Source organism: Emiliania huxleyi (assembly GCF_000372725.1).
Source record: "Emiliania huxleyi CCMP1516 unplaced genomic scaffold EMIHUscaffold_504, whole genome shotgun sequence".
NCBI lineage: Eukaryota > Haptophyta > Isochrysidales > Noelaerhabdaceae > Emiliania > Emiliania huxleyi.
Window position 1 is genome coordinate 3,106 of NW_005198214.1, and position 16,020 is coordinate 19,125.

General features: G+C 65.6%; 1 protein-coding gene across 1 annotated transcript; it reads left to right on the forward strand.

Annotated features, from left to right (window-relative positions):
- The first annotated feature begins 7,988 nt into the window (after nucleotides 1–7,988).
- EMIHUDRAFT_370886 (hypothetical protein) lies at nucleotides 7,989–8,665 on the forward strand. The gene has a single exon (XM_005766612.1). It carries the CDS (start codon nucleotides 8,014–8,016, stop codon nucleotides 8,467–8,469), a length of 456 nt encoding a protein of 151 aa, XP_005766669.1. The 5' UTR covers nucleotides 7,989–8,013; the 3' UTR covers nucleotides 8,470–8,665.
- The last annotated feature ends 7,355 nt before the right edge of the window (nucleotides 8,666–16,020 follow it).

The window sequence follows — 16,020 nt, forward strand, 5'->3', positions numbered from 1 at the left end:
TCGAACGCAAAGCGGTGTTTCACCTGCCCGCTTCAACCCTTCAACCCCGGACCGCCTGAAGTGGACCTTTTCGATCTTACTCCGGGCGGCGACGGCAGTGCGACCTCGCTCAAGATCAGGTTCAAGGCGCCCACTGAGCTGTACGGCTCCACCGTCACCCACTACTCCTTCTCCATGTGCGAGGGCGCTTCTTGCGATGAGTTTAGCTGGGCGAACCGGAGGCGCTACATGTGCGGCTCAAACTCGGTCAAGAAGTTCAGCGATAACCGCGATAACTGCGCCCCAGCCGACCTGACGACTATAGTGAAGGACGGTGACACGTGGTTCGAGTTCAGCATCGCAAAGTTCGGCACCAGCAAGACTGCCAACAAGAATGTCGAGTCTGGCAAGACGTATCGGATTAGTGTGCGGGCCGAGGACAGCACCAATCTTCGGATCGGCTTCCGCTCCGACACGATCGCAGGCAAAACGGCGCCGGTGCCAACGCTGCTCTCAGAAGACGTGACCAGCAACGCTCGCGACATCACGGTGCAGTGGGACAAGTACACCTATGACGGGGGCGATAGCTACGCAGACGAGTTCGACGTCTACTTATGCAGCGGGGCGACGTGCTCGAGCTCTGGCTCGTCAATTGCCAGCGCAACCCTCAGAAGCAGCAGTGTTGGCGGCGACTGCGCAAGCGATGGCGGAATCGACGACCCTGGGACCACAGGCTGCAGCTACACGTTCAGTGGCCTCACGCCCGCTGTGCCGTACTCCGTTGTGATTGTCGGCAAGGTGACCGTTGCAGTGAACGGCGTTGCCGGTCAGACCTCGGGCGACTCTGCCACAATTGATATCCAGACGGCAACGGACAAGCCCGAGCAGCTTCTTGCGCCCTTACTCGGGCTGCGAGAGACACGGAGCATGCAAATCAGCTGGAGCGACCCTGACGTGTCATCACGCACGCCTGAGGGAGAGTGGCTGAACGGCAACGCATTTCAAAACTACAAAGTCGAGTACTGCGAGTGCACCGACGACAGCGACTGCAACTCCAATGATCCTTGCGGCTCGACCACGCCGCTCTCAAAAACAATTGAAACAGAATCAACCAAAACGACGACGGTTTCCGGTCTGACGCCCGCGCAAAAGTACGTCTTCCGCGTGATTGCCAACAACGGGCAAGACTCTGAGCCGTCGGAGTGGAAATTGGCAGCACGCGCCGACTGCACCGAGGCGCCAGACCAGGTGACGGGCGTCGCGAATGTCAACGCCGTCACCACCTCTCGCGCGATCGCACTCACGTGGAACAAGCCGGACACGAACGGCGTGGACATCGAAAGGTACCTTGTCGAGTGGACGACCTCGGCGCCCAGCGGTGCTGCCTCGCAAGTCACCACCGATGCCACCGAGTCCATCACGATCGAGCCCCTCATCCCCGGCTACGACTACAGCTTCACCGTCAAGGCGTACAACGGCGTGAAGCGTGATGAAGGAGATGCGTGCGGGACGGGCGGCGGCGATGGCTACGGTCCCAAGAGCGACCCGAAGAGCGTCGCCACTCTAGACGAAGTGCCTGACCAGCCGTACGCGCCAACAGTCCCCGACGACGGCCGCCTCACGCGCAGCGTTGTGCTGAAGAGATTCTCAGTCAACGGCAACGACAACATACGGAACAAGGAGGTAAGCGGGTATCGCTACTGCGCGACGACAACGGGGTCGGGGTCGTGCCCCGATGACACCACCTCGTGGCCGTCTGTCTCCGGAATCACCGGCAACACCAACGACGGCAGCACCTTCCGCGTCAGTGGTCTGGATCCTGCGACGGACTACACCTTCCGCGTGGTTGCTGTGAACGATGAGGGGGACTCGTCGCCGTCAGACCCAGTCGACGTTGTACGCTCTTTCTCGGACGACACTTTTGATGATTGCCGGGAGCAACCCGATACGATGCTTGCACCCCTCCTCGACACCTCGAAAGAGCAAGACGGGCGAACCACGTCGTCAATCTGGCTCAAATGGACGCGACCCGCTTCCAATGGCGAGCCGGTCACCCAGTACCGAGTCTCGTGGACCGTCGAGACTCGCGCAGGTGGGGTCGGTGTGCCAGGCAGCGAGACTCTGTCAGCCCCGGACGAAGCAGAGGTATCACGCGAGATCGACGGGCTGCAGCCCGGGAACATTTACACCTTCACGGTCGAGGCGTCCAATTCCGTACGTCGCGGCGTCGATGCAGCGTGCGGGAGCACTGGCTCTGATGGATGGAGCATCCCATCTCCGACTAGCTCGCAGTTGAGCACCCTCCCCATCAAGCCGGTGGCGCCAGGCGCCCCAACCCTGATCGCCAGCGGAGGCACGTCCCTCACGATCCAGTGGTTGGCACCCTTCGACAACGGAGATGACATCTTTGAATTCTTCGTGTACTCGGAAGCCTCCCAGATCACGCTGCCAGGCAATGGACAGTACGGTGCCAAGGTGCAAGTGGACGGCCAGGCACCAGAAGGCATGTCATTTGAGTGGAACCCGCAGAACCTCCGCCCCGTGACGGAGTACACCTTCCGCGTGAGCGCGTGGAACGACGCCGGCGAGTCCGACCTCTCTCAAGCGGCTGTCTTCGCCACTGACGTCTACGAGCCGGAGTACCCACTCAACATCGAAGCTGCCGCGCGAAGTGCCTCGTCCATCTCTCTCGGTTGGACACCGGCCGTCAACAATGGCCTCAACATCACAAAGTACGAGATCTGCTACAATGAGCTTCAGAGCACCTCGACTCCTGAATCTGTCTGCGGCAAATCAAACTCGGGATGGGAAGTGGCCTCGGGGACTCAGACCATCGACGTCTACCCTTCCGCGGGGGACCCGCTCAAGGCGTCCACGGAGTATGAAGTCAGTGTGCGAGCCTGCAACGCCTATGCGCAACCGGAGCGGTGCCCAGCAGGTGACTCCAGCGAGGAGTGCAAGAGCGGAGCGGACGGCTGCTCGAACTGGTCGCCTTTCGTGACGCTCACAACCACCTCGAGCGGCGACCTCAAGCCGCCAGCTCCCGTAGTGAGCCTTGTCAACAAAACCAGCGCCGCCGCCTTCTTCAAGTGGCTCGTCCAGCCGAAGGACAGCTTCCCCACCCTGGGCACGACTGCGATCTCAGTCTTCAAGCCCACGCTCACCAACAGCGGGACGGGCGGCGTTGACGTGCTCGACCTCATCACAGGTGCCGCCTTCAGCGAAGGGGAAGAGTACTTGCTCTCCGTCACCGGCCTGAGCAGCGCGACGAACTACTCTTTGACCGTCTCCGCTGGCAACGTCGATGGATTCGGTGAGGAGTCAGACGTAGTCTCCTTCATCACCGAGGCATCGGTGCCGGAGGCGCCCGACGCTCCCGCTTTCGACAGAACGCTGCCAGACGTCAAGCTGAAGCTCTCTGGTGCAGCAGCCGACAACGGCGATCCCATCACCGAGTACCAGTGGCAGGTCAAGACGTCGGGCCAGTGGGGAAACCCGACGGACTGTGGGAGCGGTCCCAACGATAGCAAGTGCAGGGACATCGCCGACGCGTCGTACTCGTACACGTATCAATCGCAGAGCTTCGACTTTCGCGTCCGCGCGTACAATAGCCTCGGCCCCGGCGAGTGGTCCGAGGCGACCACCGTGACTCCCACGGACCTCCGGCCGGCCACGCCGAGCCAGGTTGAGGTCACGGTGCCCAGCTTCGGCTCAATCGATATCAGGTGGTCTGCGGGCTCTGGCCCCAGCGCGCCTGCGGACAAGTACGAACTACGGATCACCGAGGGAGACTGTGCCATCAGCTGCAGGTCATGGCAGCAAGAAGCCACCTCGCCCGAACTTTTTACAGCTCAGCCAGGCACCGACTATACCGTCCAGGTCTTTGCAACCAACGCTGCCGGCACATCCGACCCGTCCAACGAGCAGAGCCTCACGACCCCTGCCGCCCCTGCCGCCCCCCCCTCCCCTCCGCCGCCGCCATGGTCGCCAGGCCACCACGACCCGCCCTCCCTGCCGCCCTCGCCAAGTTCGCCGCCCTCGCCGCCGCCGCCGTTGTCGCCGCCTCCTTCGCTGCCGCCGCCGCCCTCACCGCCGCCACCATCGCCTCCGCCGCCCTCGCTGTCGCCCTCGCCGCCGCCACCCTCGTCGCCACCACCCTCGTCGCCACCGCCACCGTCGCCGCCGCCACCGTCGCCGCCGCCGCCCTCACCGCCGCCGCCCGTGCCGCCGCCGCCATCGCCGCCGCCCTCGCCGCCGCCTCCGTCTGCCTCGCCCTCGCCGCCGCCGCCCTCGGCGCCGCCTTTCTGGCCCAACGTGTCCCCCCATCCGCCTTCGTTTCCACCACCCAACCCGCCTCCGCCCTCGCCGCCGCCGCCCGTGCCGCCGCCGCCCTCGCCGCCGCCGCCCTTGCCGCCGCCGCCTTCGCCGCCGCCGCCCGTGCCGCCGCCCCCTTCGCCGCCGCCGCCCTTGCCGCCGCCCCCTTCGCCGCCGCCGCCCGTGCCGCCACCGCCCTCGCCGCCGCCAACATCGCCGCCGGCGGTTGCCTCGAGTGCTCCGAGGAACCTCAGGCGGGGCGACGGGGTCGCCGGCGGCAGCCCCCTGGCGTCGTCCCAGATTCACGTCGAGTGGAACCGACCGGAAAACGACGGCGGTAAGCCCATCGAGCAGTACTGCCTCACGGTCGACGACGTCACCAACAGTGGCAATCGTCGGGAGGTGCTCGCCTACAAGTGCTTGGGCAATTATCCATCGTCTGAGAGCCCCAGGATGGACTACTACTTTACGACGGAAGGCATCTACCCCGGTCAGACGTTCGAGTTCAGCGTCGTCGCCAAGAATGAGAAAGGCGACAGCCAACCCGCGACCGTAGAACTGGCGACGGCGAGCTCGGTGCCGGACCGCCTCGACACGCCGGCTCTGCTGCGCACGGAGCCGGCGGGCAAGCTCCTCCCGTCCAACATTACCATCGGCATCCGCGAACTCTCCCCGGAACGTAGCGGCGGCGGCGACATCACTCGGTACGAAATCTACGAGAGAGGCACGCTGATGGATTCAATCGAGGCGGGAGAGGTGAATGGGAGGCTCACCAACGGCTACATCGAGTACTCTCCGCCGGCGTACGACGTCTACTCGCAGTACCGCTTCAAGGCGAGGGCCGTCTCGACCGTCGGGAATGGCACCTTCTCGTACGAGCTCGTGATCGATGCCGCCAAGTCGAATGCGCCAGTGCCGGTCAACGTGAAATTGCCGACGTCCAAGATAGGGCCGAGCTTCATGGACGTGGAGTGGGAGCTGCCGACGGGTCAAGACGACGAATGGGACGACGTCAAGATCACGTTTTGCAACGCGAACGGCTGCGACAATCCGAAGGACGTGTGGAACCTCCGCGACTCGGAACCCCCGGCTTGCACGGTATTCGACCAAGTGTGGAAATGCTCATACCGGGCCTCTGGCTTGCTGCCAAGCACGGAATATGCCGTCACCATCCAGTCGGGCAAAGGGGGTGCGTACAGCGAGTCATCCGTGATTTCCGAAGACTCCACGGCGACGACCCTCGAGAGCGCGCCGCAGAAACCTGCCAACTACCTGGTGCTGCCGACGCAGAATTCGTTCACGCTGAGGTGGTCACGCTGCACAACCTTAGCGTGCAACAACGGACAGGCCATCACCGGCTACGTCGCTCGATACGCAGCAGCAGGCGTAGGCGAGGGCGCGGTGCTGCTCGACCGCAACGGGGAGCAGCCGGACAGTCGGGATGTGGCTCTGAGCGACGACTTGCTCTGCAAGCAGGTGCCGGCCGCGACCTTGGCGTCCGCCGGGACCCTCGAGGCTGAGCTAGTCGACCTGCAATCGGGCACAACCTACAACACCTCCCTGGTCGCGTGCAACTCCCTCGGCGCGTCCTCCGAAGCGAAGAAAAATGCGCACACGCACGATGTGCCCGACAAGCCTAACCCGCCGTCGCTTGGCAGCAGCACCAGCACCAGCCTCGACATTGAGTGGCAGCTGCCCTATGATCACGGCCTTGCAGTCACCAAGTCGGAGCTCGAGTTCGAAGGCGTTGCCACGAGTCCCTTGAGCGTGACCACCTCAACCGTGAAACAGCTGCAGCCCGGCGGGCGGTACGAGGTGCGCGTGCGCGTCTTCAACAGCCTTGGCGCCTCGGACTGGTCGGAATTCGCCTACCTAAACTCAGTCCCCGAAGCGCCCAGCAAGCCCGTCCTTGACCAGAACAGCTGCGGGGCGCCGGTCGAGGGGACCGATCACCTGACCTTGGTCAAGGGCGCCCTCGTGACCAACGGGCTGGACATCACCAAGATCGAGGTCGAGACGGAGGAGACCGCCTCAGGCGAATCGACGGCCAGGGTGGACGTCTTCGAGAAGCCGGCGATCGACGACGCGAGCCTCACGCTAACCCGAAACGAAACTGGCTTCGTCAACTACCGAGACTACAGCGTGAGCATGCGCGCAGAGAACTCGAAGGGATGGTCGGACTGGTCTAGTCCAATCACGTGCAGCCGCTCCCCCACGACATCAGCCCAGCCGCCCCAGAACCCGGAGGCGGTGCCGCTGGGCCCCGCCGCCGTCGAGGTCCGTTGGGAGATGCCGGCAAACAGCACCTGGGACGGCTTTGACATCATACTCGAGCCGATCCTCGAGAGCTCAGTGGGGCGGCGGCTGCAGCAGGAGGGCTGCACCGTCGAGGCGCCACAGCCCATCGAAGTTGACACTGGCAGCATCAGCTGCTCGGAGGTGCAGGGCGGCCGCAGGCTCTGCGAGTTCAACGTGACTGGTGGCACGCCAAACACAAACTACACCGTCAGTGTCCAGTCGAGGACCAGCCAGGGGACATCCGCCACCCCTCTGCAGCTGCCAGTCGTGAGGATGCCGCCGGGGCCGCCGCAAGAGCCGCAATGCCTCTCGCTCGCCGACATCACCGACAACTCCTTCCGCCTCGGCTGGCTGAGGCCGCGCGATCACGGCATCGCGATCGCGGGCTTCCTCGTGACGTACGCAGGCCCCGGGGCGGCGGCGACGGTCGGCGTCGGCTCAGGCGGCGAGTCTGTGACAGGGGCAGACAGCTGCTCGGCTGTGGCAAATGCGCCGGCGTCAAGCGCCGGGCCCGAGGCGGTCGTCACCGCCGAGCTGAGCGGTCTGCAGCCGGGCACGAGCTACGCCATCAGCATCACCACCTGCAACGCGGACGGCGATCCGTCCCCAGATAGCGCCGTGCTGGACGCGGGCGAGGCGCACACGTACGCCGTCCCGGACAAGCCGGCGGCGCCTAGGATCGACACTGGGGAGGAGGTGACCCCCGTCAGCTTCACGGTGCGATGGGAGGCGCCCTCGTCTGCCTGCCGCGGCGATCCGGACGGCTGCGTCGACGACCACGGCCTCGAGCTCACCGCTTTGGAGCTCGAGGTCGACGGGCAGGTGGTGGACGACGACGTCAGCGGCGGCTCGTACCGTGCCACCGACCTCAAGCCGGCGACGTCGTACGAAATGAGGGTCCGCTTCTCCAACAGCATCGGCGCCTCGGACTGGTCGGACGTCGCCTTCCTGTGGACCAACCCCACCGTCCCTGACCAGCCCGATCTGCCTGCGTGCTCCGAGTCGCTCAGCTCCCCGAGCATGCTCGCCGTCGTGCCTGGCGAGGTCACCTCCAACGGCAAGGACATCGACGATTGGGAGTTTGAGACGCGGCCGACGGCCGAACGACTCCTCGACTATGCGGCGAGAGCCAACATCAGCGCTGCTGACTTAACGAATCCGTGCGGCGGCCTGCTGTTCGACAGCCTTCCCTCCGAGCTCGCGACGCCGCCCCCCGCCTGCGACGGCGCCGCCCTGCTCACCGACGGCGTCGCCACGCCCGCGGCGGAGTACGAGGTGCGCGCCCGCGCGATCAACGCGCTCGGCGCGTCGCCGTGGTCCGACGTGGTGATCTGCTCGACGCTGCCCGAACCCGTGGAGCCCTTCCCCCTCATCTACCTCATCGTCGGCCTCGGCGGCGCCGTGCTCTGCCTGGTCTGCGCGATGGTCGCCGTCTGGAAGACGAACCTGCGCAAGGTGATTGCGCCCAAGCTGCGCCGGAAGAAGCCGAACGACGAGCCGCTCAAGACGTTTGTGACGCAGGAGGCGGTGCCCAACGAGGAGGAGGACCCTGAGCTGGTGATCAACCCGATCATGCTGGCGCGGCACCACATGGAGGAGGACCACAAAAGGGCCAAAGACAAGAAAGCAGCGAAACGCAAGGGAGGGCAAGGCAGGACGGGCGGCCTGAAGCGGCTCTGGGGAAATGAGAGCGTAAGCGGAACAGCCGCAGCGAGCACGAGCCAGCCAATGAACGGCAAGGCAATCGTGGATGGCTGGCTGGCAGCAGAGCGTGCACGAGAGACGGCGGTCAACGGGGTGGTCCAGCCCGAGAAGCCGGCCGGCAAGGACAAGGGCAAGGGCAAGGGCAAGGCGGGGAGCTCCAAGACCAAGCCCTGATGCATCGCATCGAGTTGAATAGAGAGGATGAGCACCGCACCCGCGCTCTCTCTCATCAGATACCTTTACCATGATGGCATGCTTCGTTTGTTGTGGCCGAGTGTACGTTGTACGTAGCTCACCCAGTGCAGATTTTTGAGGCGGCCGGGCTGTAGCCCTCGTACTTCTCGGTGTGTTAAGTACTTACTTTCATTCTATAAAATGGATTTCTCAGACACAACTACTCAGTCACTCTCTCGATCCCGAGGGCAGCGCCACGGCGACGCTCACGAAGTCCCCACGAAGAGACGGGTACCTACGTGGCTGGGTTCACAGCGATTGTAGGGAAGTGTCGAAAACACTTGACGGTCGCGGCCTTCCGACTCGCGCCTCCGCCTCACTGGCACTATTGTAGCCCTGGCCGGTGCGCGTGTGAAGTTGAAGTTCCGGAGTGAAAATTCGAACGCGTTCTCTCACGGTGACCAAAAAATGTCCACCTCAGAGGCACCTCCGGAGGCAGGCTGCCGCACGCCGGCGACACAGCTCCAGCTGTCGAACTGACCCGCAGCTCCTCTCAGAGCGGGAACTGTGACGAAAGTTGACTGAGGCGGTTGTCAGGAATCATCATACGGATCACATGGTGACTCTCTCATGACGGGAGACCGCCCGACCACTCCTGGGTGGCACTGCCACCGGTGTCGCTCAACGTCCTGTCGACAGCGTGCCGACAGCGACACAGACCATGTGGGACGCGTCGAGTATCGACCTCTACTGCTTACCCAGCCTTCGAGTGTATCCTGGCTGTGGTCCCACACCCACTGGTGTCCATCTCAAAGACCGCAGGAGGTCATGAGGGTCGATGGGAGTGCCAACCCCACGGCTGGGTTCACAGCGATTGTAGGACAACGAAGGGACCAAGTCACGGTCGCGGCCTTCCGACTCGCGCCTCCGCCTCACTGGCACTATTGTAGCCCTGGCCGGTGCGCGTGTGAAGTTGAAGTTCCGGAGTGAAAATTCGAACGCGTTCTCTCACGGTGACCAAAAAATGTCCACCTCAGAGGCACCTCCGGAGGCAGGCTGCCGCACGCCGGCGACACAGCTCCAGCTGTCGAACTGACCCGCAGCTCCTCTCAGAGCGGGAACTGTGACGAAAGTTGACTGAGGCGGTTGTCAGGAATCATCATACGGATCACATGGTGACTCTCTCATGACGGGAGACCGCCCGACCACTCCTGGGTGGCACTGCCACCGGTGTCGCTCAACGTCCTGTCGACAGCGTGCCGACAGCGACACAGACCATGTGGGACGCGTCGAGTATCGACCTCTACTGCTTACCCAGCCTTCGAGTGTATCCTGGCTGTGGTCCCACACCCACTGGTGTCCATCTCAAAGACCGCAGGAGGTCATGAGGGTCGATGGGAGTGCCAACCCCACAATGCCTAAAAACCCAGCCCAGTACGAGCACAAAGCGCAAAGTGTCTTTTCGTGGTCTTTTCCCCCCGTCGCCTCTCGAGACAGAGGCTCTGCCGCGCCCTTCGAGTTTCAGTCCGAAACTGGGGTCCCCAGAGATCCCACCGCCGCCCACACGCCACAAGCCCTCGCCGGACGCCGCCCGCCCCATGCGCATATGCCCATCCCCAATATCGCCGATCCCCGCCCCGCTCTTCTTCCGCTTTTAGTGGTCGCGAAGTGCACCTTCGGTTTTCACACAAAAGAGCACAGCCCCGGACCCTAGATCCTTGCCAGGAGCGTGCACAGCCCCGCGCGTGAACTCCGCTCCTCCGCACGCTGCACTCTCTCTCGCGTGGTGCAGGTGCCGAAGGGCGAGTCGGCGCGGGAGCCACGGCTCTACTCGACGATGGGCGGCAGCGTGTCCAGAGACGAGAAGTGGTCGGAGGAAGCGGCGGCGTTGTGGACGACGCGTCTTCGACATGTCGTTCGGGCGGCCTGGCTCCCGTCCTCTAGGAGGAAGTCGTGCGCGCCGACGGGCTCCTCCTCTTCTCCGGGATCCTCCTCGCCCCCGTCCTCCGCCTCGCCCCCCTCTTCCTCCCCCTCCACGCCCGCCGCGCCCTCGCCCTCCTCGCCGTGCGTCAGCGCGTACAGCATTCGCTCAAACTCAATCTGCCGCACCGCCTCCGCCTCCAACTGGCGCCGCCGCGCCACCTCTGTCTCCGCCAACGCCCTCTCTCGCCGCCACGAGACGCCGAACGCCTCGCGCACGCCGAGGTTGGCAAATGCGGCGCCCACGAGCAGCATCGCCGGGTCACCGAGCATGAGCAAGCCGAGCGACTCGCCAGTCACCTAACGCGCACCGGGGCGCCGCCTCGGGCAAGCTGTGGGGCAAGCTGAGCGGGCAAGCCGTGGGGCAACCTGCGCCACTCGCGCGTCGCGCGCCAGGCAAGCGCACCTGCGGCCGGACAACGGAAGAGGGGGGGGGGGGGGGGGGGGCGTCTCGGTCTCTCACCTCCGCACGCGCCCCTGTGCGCCGGCGGCGGCGGGCAGGTCGCACATGCACGAGGTGAGGGCCGCGCAGCGCCACGAGTAGTCCGGCCCGGGCAGCGTGGCGAGAAAGGCGCCCACGATGAAGTAGTAAGGCAGGCCGACGTGCACGTGCGCGACATACGTCAGGTACCAGCAATCGGTGCACTCCGAGGCCAACCCCGCCGCGCCCGCCCCCGCCGCGCCCGCCGCGCCCGCCGCCGCCGCGCCCGCCGCGCCCTCCTTCGCGCCGACCCACAGACGGCGGCCGACCGCTGGCAGCAAGCGACCGGAGGCGAGGGAGGCGAGCTCGACCTGCCGGTTCGTCGCCAGCAGGTGCGCGGCGAGCCTGCCCGACACGATGGCGGTGATGACGGCGGGCAGCCGGCGGGCGGCGGGGCGGACGTGGCGGAGCGGGGCGAGCGGGAGGACGAGCAGGACGAGGATGATCCCGAAGACGGGCAGGACCGACGTCGCCTCGAGCGCGGGTTGTGCCTCCTTGGCGCGCCGCATTTCGCCCGTCTCGCCGCGGCTCTGGCTGACGAGGTAGAGGAGTGTCCCTGCGCCCGAGCACCAGCCGAGGAAGAGGTTGATCCGTAGCAGCGGGCCTGCGCCGAGGGGATCCGAGAAGGCTCAGGGCGAGCATGCGCCGAGGGGGAGACAGCTCCGCTCACGCAATCCGCCCTGCGACCACTCCAGCTCGATGCGCGCCGTATCGACGATCGCCTCGCTGCCGCCGCCGCCGCCCTCGCCTCCGCGGCCGTGCAGGTCGAGCACGGCGCCAATCTCGGAGACCGTCCGCTCGCGCTGCATCGTGCGGTGCAGTGCGGTCTGAACGACAATCCGCGCGGCCGCGGCGCAAGCAAGGAGGGTGACGGGGCCACACGCCAGCCAGCGCGCCACCGACTCGCCGCGCAGCGACGCGAAATGGACGTGGACGGCGGCCGAGGCGAGCGCGACGGCGGCGAGGCAGCTGAGGCGGACGCGGCGCGAGGCGGGCAGGAGGCCTGTTCAGGCGCACGGCACTGCGTCTCGGCTGTGTCTAGGCTGCGTGGCGGCGCCAGGCGGGGGGCAGGAGGCCGAAGAGCCAGCCCGCGTAAAAGTAGAGGGAGGGGACGACCCTGACGACGACGGCTGCCTCGGCGGTGGCAGCGAGCGGGTCGGTGCGGATGAGGTGGAGGCGGCCGAGGTGACGGAGGACCCAGGCGACGGTGAGGACGACGAAGCCGGTCGTCTCGCGCACCTCGAGCGGCCCGACCCGAAGCAGCCGCGCGCCTGCTCACAGCTGCTGCGGTGGAGAGAGGCGCGCTCGTCTGCACCCTCGGGACCAGAGGCGGGGCAGGCGCGCGCGCCGCGAGGGCGCAGCTGCCACGCGGCGGAGAGGGCGAGGCCGACGAGCGAGAGGCCGAGGCACACGGTCGACGTCCGCTGGTGCGCGATGTTCATCCAGAGGATAACGCCGGCGATGGCGGTGGTCCCCGCAGCAGGCAGCAGCGAGACGAGCGCCAGCTGCCTCCGGACGGTCACCTGGAAGGGAGACTCCTTGACCGCGCCCGAGCGGCGCGCGCGAATCCATTGCTGGACCTGGACGGCGGCGGCGCGGCAGCGCACGAAGCGTCGCCTCCTCGCCCTCGCCCGGGCGGCAGCCTGGGCGATGACCGCGGCAGCATGCTCGACGGCAGAGATGGGTGAGCGGCGGCCCACGGTCGCCAGCGCCAAGAGCTGCTTCAGCGCCGCCTCCTCCCTCCTGGCCGTGCTGAGCGCCGACGAGAGGAGCCCGAGCCGGCGGCCCATGGTGGAAGCCCGCGAGCGTCGGCCAGCAGAGTGCGAGTGCGAGCGAGACGAGGAGGAGCGGCGGCTGGAGTGAGAGTGAGAGCGCGAGGAGGTGGTGTCGAGCAAGTGTTCGTCTCGAGTCGTCGTAGTCTCGTTGTGCTCCTCTGCCTCGTGCTCCTCTGCCTCCTGCTTCAACATCTCGGCGGCGCGAGCCGCAGACGACTCGATCAGCGCCGCGAGCTTCGCACGCTGAATGTCGGCGAGCATTCAGAAAGCTGTGTGGGGGGGTGCGGCCACAGCCACTGCTCGCGTGGGCTTCCCATGTCCATCTCCAGGAGGCTGAAAGAATTTTACGCTCGTACAACGGAAGGCGAACAAGAGGAAGAACTCAGAGGAGAGGGGAGCCTCCTCCGGAGTGAGGATGAGGACCTTGCGCGAAGGGGCCCTGAGCGGTGACGTCGTGTGAGAGTACGTGTCGTGTTCATGTCTCTTATAGCTCCGAGTAGAGGGGGCGGTCTGCTGCTAGGTAGGGGCCCTCCGGGGGGGAAGCTTCCCCCCCCTCCGGGGGGGGCCCTTGGACGAAAATAGGTCCGGCGGCCGAGGGTACCCATTCGGTGCTGGTAGCGCCCTGACGCTGCTTGAGCTGCCAGCGTCAGGGCGCTCTCGTCACGGTCGGGCGTGCGAGGCTCCTGTGCCTCCGGTGCAGCCGATGCTCAGCCCTCTCCCACGGTCGCGGCTCGCCCGTCACCTCGCCTCTCCGCAGGGTTCATCTCTCGCGCCGGCTGCATCTCTCTGCCGGTCGCCAGCACCCGCGCCACCGACTAGCTGCACCGCCACTCGCGACGCGCCACCCTCGCGCACAGCCTGCATACGCTACTCCCGCCGTGCCTTTGCTACCACATGGATCGCATGTCACTGCAAACGCGCCCGCAGCCGCGCTTTAAAGGTCTGCCGTGCTGGCTGACTCTCACTCTCCCGCTCCTATTGCATCTGCCTCCCGCCTCCCAGCTCACATTTCACGCTGCAGTAGGTGCTCCTGTCGACGCTGCCGCCGCTGCCACCGCTACTGTCACCGCTCGTTTGATAATCGACGCCACGCTTAGCGGCAGCGAGATCCGAGGTTCAGTCAACTTGCCTGGTGCGCTCTTGCGCGTGCCTTCAAGATCCACAAGTCAATTTGTACCAGAAATCCAAAGGTGGTGCAAAATGGATATCTCAAGATTGGCCTTTATTTCGCGCACCTGCTCTCCGCCGCGGCCGCTTACCTGCTGGCACGCCACCGCCCCGCGTCGCTAACTCAAGCCTCCCTGCTGCATCTTCGCACCCCTGCCACATGACTCGATCGCCGTCGCTGCTACCGCCCTCTCCGCCGCCCTCGAAGGCGCCACCAGCATTACGGCCGCCTTCATATCTCATTGATGCTGCCACCAACGCCACTTCCTCGATTCTGTGCCGCTGCAGCGGCGAGGCGCCGTCGCCACGATCGCCGCCAGCGCTGCTGACAGCCTCGGAGCGTCGCCGTGGCCGCGTTCTGGTCTGCCCACGCTTCCCTAAAATGTCTAGGACGAGCTCAGAGGCTAAGGGCGCATCATGTGGGACCATCTAGCTCTACTGGGTCCGCGACGGCGGTCGGCGCACCCCCGTCTCGAACGTGTGTGCTCTCTGTCTGTCTGTCAGCTGTTTCGGCTAAGTCGTTTTGTACCGGATTTCAATGTTAGTGGCAAAACCGCGGAACCAAAAATGGCGTTTAATTTCGCGCACCTGCTGTCCGCCGCCTGCGGCGGCGCTCCGCGCCGCTTGGGGCGCCTGCGGCGCCCCTGGGCGCGCTGCGCGCGCCTGTTTTGGGGAGGCTACCAGCACCGAAAAATTGCAAAATTTTCCCTACCATCCTGGACTTCAACCCGTCGCCAGAGCTGTGTCGCGTTGGACCGGGTCGCCAGGGAGGTCCCGGCAAGCATTGACCGCCAAGCTCACATAATTGCTCCCAATCGAGACGAGAGTACATGTACATGTTCTCCAGACGAGAGCATGTGCCATTCAAGCTCTCCATTCTCCTTGCCCTCGTGGCCGAGGGAAACGGCGCATGTTGCAGTCCCAATGAGTTCTGTGGCGGTGACGGAAAGCTATGTCACGAGAACACCTGCAACAACCTGTTGCAGTACGCGTGCGGTGTCCTATCGTGCTGCTCGTGCCAAACATCTTCTGTACTCACGGCTTCAGGGCTCTGCACGTATCAGCACTGCTCCAACGGCGTCGCATTTTGCCTCCAGGTCACTGAGATTGCTGGAGGTACCCTGCTCTCTGACAGGGAGCGCAAGAGCATCGTGAGCTGCGACGGCAGCTTCGTCCCCAACATCACCGCCGCTTGCGATGAAATCCACGAGCCGGGCAACGACCATATAACCATCGGCTACGATTCGACTTGCGACCCGAGGTGGAACAGCGCTGGCTGCGAGTGTGTGCGCCTCTCTTGAAACAACTGTTGGTCTTGCACACCGCGTCGCGTGCCCTCTCCCCAGCGACGAGCGGACACGCCGTGCCGCGTGCTGAGCCCGCGCGCCCCGTCTGCAGGACGATCCCTTACTTCCTCCCGTTCGTTCCGGCGCGCTCGCCTCTGCCACCGCCGCCGCCACCCTCACCTCGTCCGCCGAATCCGCCCACACGCCCTCCCTCATCGCCGCCGTCGCCGCCGGCCCTGCCACCGCCGCCGCCCTCGCCGATGCCCTCACCACCGCCGCCGCCCCCTTCCTCGCCGCCCTCGCCGCCGCCCCCTTCCTCGCCGCCGTCGCCGCCGCCGCCGAGCCCGCCGCCTTCTGTGCCGCCACCCACCATGCCGCCACCGAGCCCGCCACCGAGCCCGCCGCCTCCGTCCCCGCCGCCTCCGTCCCCGCCGCCCGGGCCGCCGCCGACCCTCCGGGTGAGCATGGGCGCAGTCCTCCAAGCCGTACTTGGCAACGCGGCGCTGCCGGCAGACGGGCCGACAGGTCTGGCCTCGGCCCTGCTCCTGTCCGGCACCGTTGCGCTGCTGAGTGGAGTCCGCTGCCTCGGTAAGTTCGGTGCCGCTTCCGCCCGCAAGCGCTGGAGGGCGGCTCAAGCTGTGCGGCACGGTCGGGTGCAGCTAGAGGATGACCCCGAGCGAGCAGAGAGGTAATGCTGCCGACTCGAGCAGACCCACAACGCTGACTCTCTTCACGCCTTCAGCTGTGAACAGGCGAGAGCAGATACGGCTGCTCGGCCTGATCGACCAGCTCTATAAGCTCGTGAGCCTGCTCTCCGCTGTCAGGAGGCAGTGCTACGGCGCACCGCAGAGGCTCACCAATC